Below are 2,863 nucleotides of genomic sequence, written 5' to 3'. Positions count from 1 at the left end.
TGTTTCTAGAACATTCTGTAGCTAGACTATAAATTGAACCCTCAGTCTGTCTCTCCCTCAGACCTCTCAGTTCTCTCTCTCACTCCCTTGTTTATTCATTTATTGGCTCTGATTAAAGATACTAAGATTAATTAGTAAGCTGTTAAGTCATCAACTGTGTCTACATAAACTCATCACAAAGAAGTCCTAAAACTTCCACTCAATGCTGTACGTCCTTCAATGCTGTTAATTCAGTGCTGTCATGAGCAACTTCCTGTCCATCGTATCAAGAGTAAATAGCCATGTTTCCAGTTTATGATGCATCCAGAATTTTTTATGTTAAAAAATTTCATGGATTGGTCAACCAACAAAAATAACAAAACTTAAAAAAATTACAGCAATTATTTTTAACACAAAAATTTCCTGATCTATGGCAGCACATGTACAATTGAACATACATGCATAAACTAAAACATTTATTTTCATTATAATATAAAAAGAACACTACACAAGTAATATAACATTATATTATGGTTTACATGTCTGAAACAAATACAATGATGCAATTATAAATAATTAAATTGTCAATACTTATACTATATAACAGGAAATTCTGGAGGGAGTTAAACTTGGCAAATTGCTAAATTTTGGTGATTGGCGAAATTTAATCTGGCAAATTTGTGGCAATGTGCCATTGAGCATGCACATTGTAGTGTTAATTTACTTCAATAATAATTTACAACTAATAACTTAACTTTAATTTAATAACCACATGCACTACTATTTAAGGAAGAACCCAATTGTAATTCAGTTAGTCTTAGTCCTAGTCTGTTAGTCTAAATTCTCGAACACTCATCATCTTCAAATTCTCAATGCTTGACCTCCTTTCGATCTCCTATCAGACTCTCATCTGACTCTCATTCAATTCTCTCGACTACCCCAATCGATAAGTCTATAATCACACACATATCTTGCTCACATACATATTGTGCTTATCAATTTCATCATTATTAATATTCACTGTCTCTTCCACTCTAACTCTCATCTGTTATTATTAAGTGTGTTAACACATACATTTACAGTTGAGTTTTGTAAATTAATTTCTTATTATTACAACGCAACAACATAATGGCTCAAAATGGCAGATTTTTGTTTTGGCGAATGGCTATCAAAATGCCAAACTCGCCAAATTTAATTTCCTCCAAAGTTTCCTGCTATACAACACTCACTTCATTTGTAATGTTTGGATTAGCTCCTTTGGATAATAAAAGTTCAACTACAAGATGATTTCCTTTTTTTGCTGCTACAGTCAGTGGTGTACCAGTATACTAAACATGTAAGATTTATACTAAGTTTAATTTTATAACTATCTATATATTATCATGTTGTTAGTAACTCACTTCACTTGTTAAGTTTGGATCAGCTCCTTTGGTTAATAAAAGTTCCACCACTTGATAATGTCCTTTTGCTGCTGCTTCAATCAGTGGTGAATTAAACTATAGTAACAATGTAAGAATATGCAAATGTTAAAGTTAAACACAAGGAGATGTATATACAATGTACATATACATGTACATACTTGTATACATAGTGTGTTTTAGAATGTTACATTACACTACACATAATATGGACATGAACTAATGAAGTGAACATAATGCAGTAACAAGAAACAGTGACACAAGCCAAACTTAATTACTGTATAGTGGCTCTTTGTCAGGTTAAACTTTATATTGGGTGGGGAATTCAACTTGGTGGCATAATTTTTGTTGTGTGAAGGAACTGCACTCATCTACTCCATGTGTTTTTGTAATTTCCTAGGTTTAATATTCAATTTTGGAGCTTAATTAGAGAACAAAAAATTTGGCTGAGAAAACCTGAGCAATTGCTATCTTGAGTACACAAGCAGAAATGTATCATGGTTCTTGTGATTACTGATCATTACAAGTACAAAGCACACTATAATAATTTTTATCACAACTGATCCAATTACTGCCAAAACTTTTAACTAATGACAAATCATTAATTTTTTATTAAAATTTAGCACTGCACTAAAATTGAGATCATGTAGGACACATTATTTCTTTCACATGTACTGTAAACTACAGGTGAAAACTTGTAAAAAAGATAATAATCTAATAATTACAACTACTTCCTCCATAAATACATGTATATCTAGCTCCAATTACAACTCGTAATCAATCATTATTAATACTCATTAAACTTACAAACTACAAATTTCTGATGTGCATGCTGATATGTAGCTGCCGTTAAATGTGATACAAGAAGGCAAAACTATAAATTAAGTACAAGATCATCTTTGGAACAAGTAAAGTAATCAATTAAATTATGAACAGGTGTGGTATTAGATAGTAATAAATTATTTAAGTGTTAATTATTTGTTGCTATGCTCAAGTCGACAAAAAACAACATGTTTCTGCTATTCTAATGTACATGCATTAATGAACATGAAGTACATTTAATGAACATGAAGTAATTAATGAAAAACTGGCTAAATTACAGCACCACATACATGTAGCTCCTATTTTGTGATGTGTATACATGTACATAAAAAACCCAATACTTACTTTATCTACAGTGTCTGGATCAGCTCCTTTAGAGAGCAATAAAGATACTATATCATGATGTCCTTTACTTGCTGCCATAGTGAGTGGTTCATTCTAAATAATAAAATAGTTTGAATGCCCATGTATACACTTCATATTATATAAAAATGCTTTCATCCTCTCAACTCATTTCATTTATGCTATACATGTACTACACTACTATACAGGGGGTGGGAAAGGGGGAAATCCCCTCCCTACTCTAAGTTCCCCCCTAAAACAGTCTGAGTAACTTTAATAAATGGGTTCATACTTACTATGTT

The 2,863-nt window shown here is 31.5% G+C and overlaps 1 protein-coding gene across 1 annotated transcript; it reads right to left on the bottom strand.

Annotated features, from left to right (window-relative positions):
- Positions 1 to 1,186: 1,186 nt before the first annotated feature.
- LOC109591148 (ankyrin repeat and SOCS box protein 3-like) lies at positions 1,187 to 2,655 on the bottom strand. Its single transcript, XM_020006944.1, has 3 exons — positions 2,565 to 2,655; positions 1,380 to 1,475; positions 1,187 to 1,307 (listed from the first exon to the last, which is right to left on the bottom strand). Exons 1-3 carry the CDS (start codon positions 2,640 to 2,642, stop codon positions 1,194 to 1,196), a joined length of 288 nt encoding a protein of 95 aa, XP_019862503.1. The 5' UTR covers positions 2,643 to 2,655; the 3' UTR covers positions 1,187 to 1,193.
- Positions 2,656 to 2,863: the final 208 nt, after the last annotated feature.

Source organism: Amphimedon queenslandica, unplaced genomic scaffold (assembly GCF_000090795.2).
Source record: "Amphimedon queenslandica unplaced genomic scaffold, v1.1 AMPQUscaffold_8847_Cont19213, whole genome shotgun sequence".
Taxonomy (NCBI): Eukaryota; Metazoa; Porifera; class Demospongiae; order Haplosclerida; family Niphatidae; genus Amphimedon; species Amphimedon queenslandica.
Note: the sequence above shows the minus strand (reverse complement) of the source record. Positions and strands in the feature narration are given on the sequence as shown.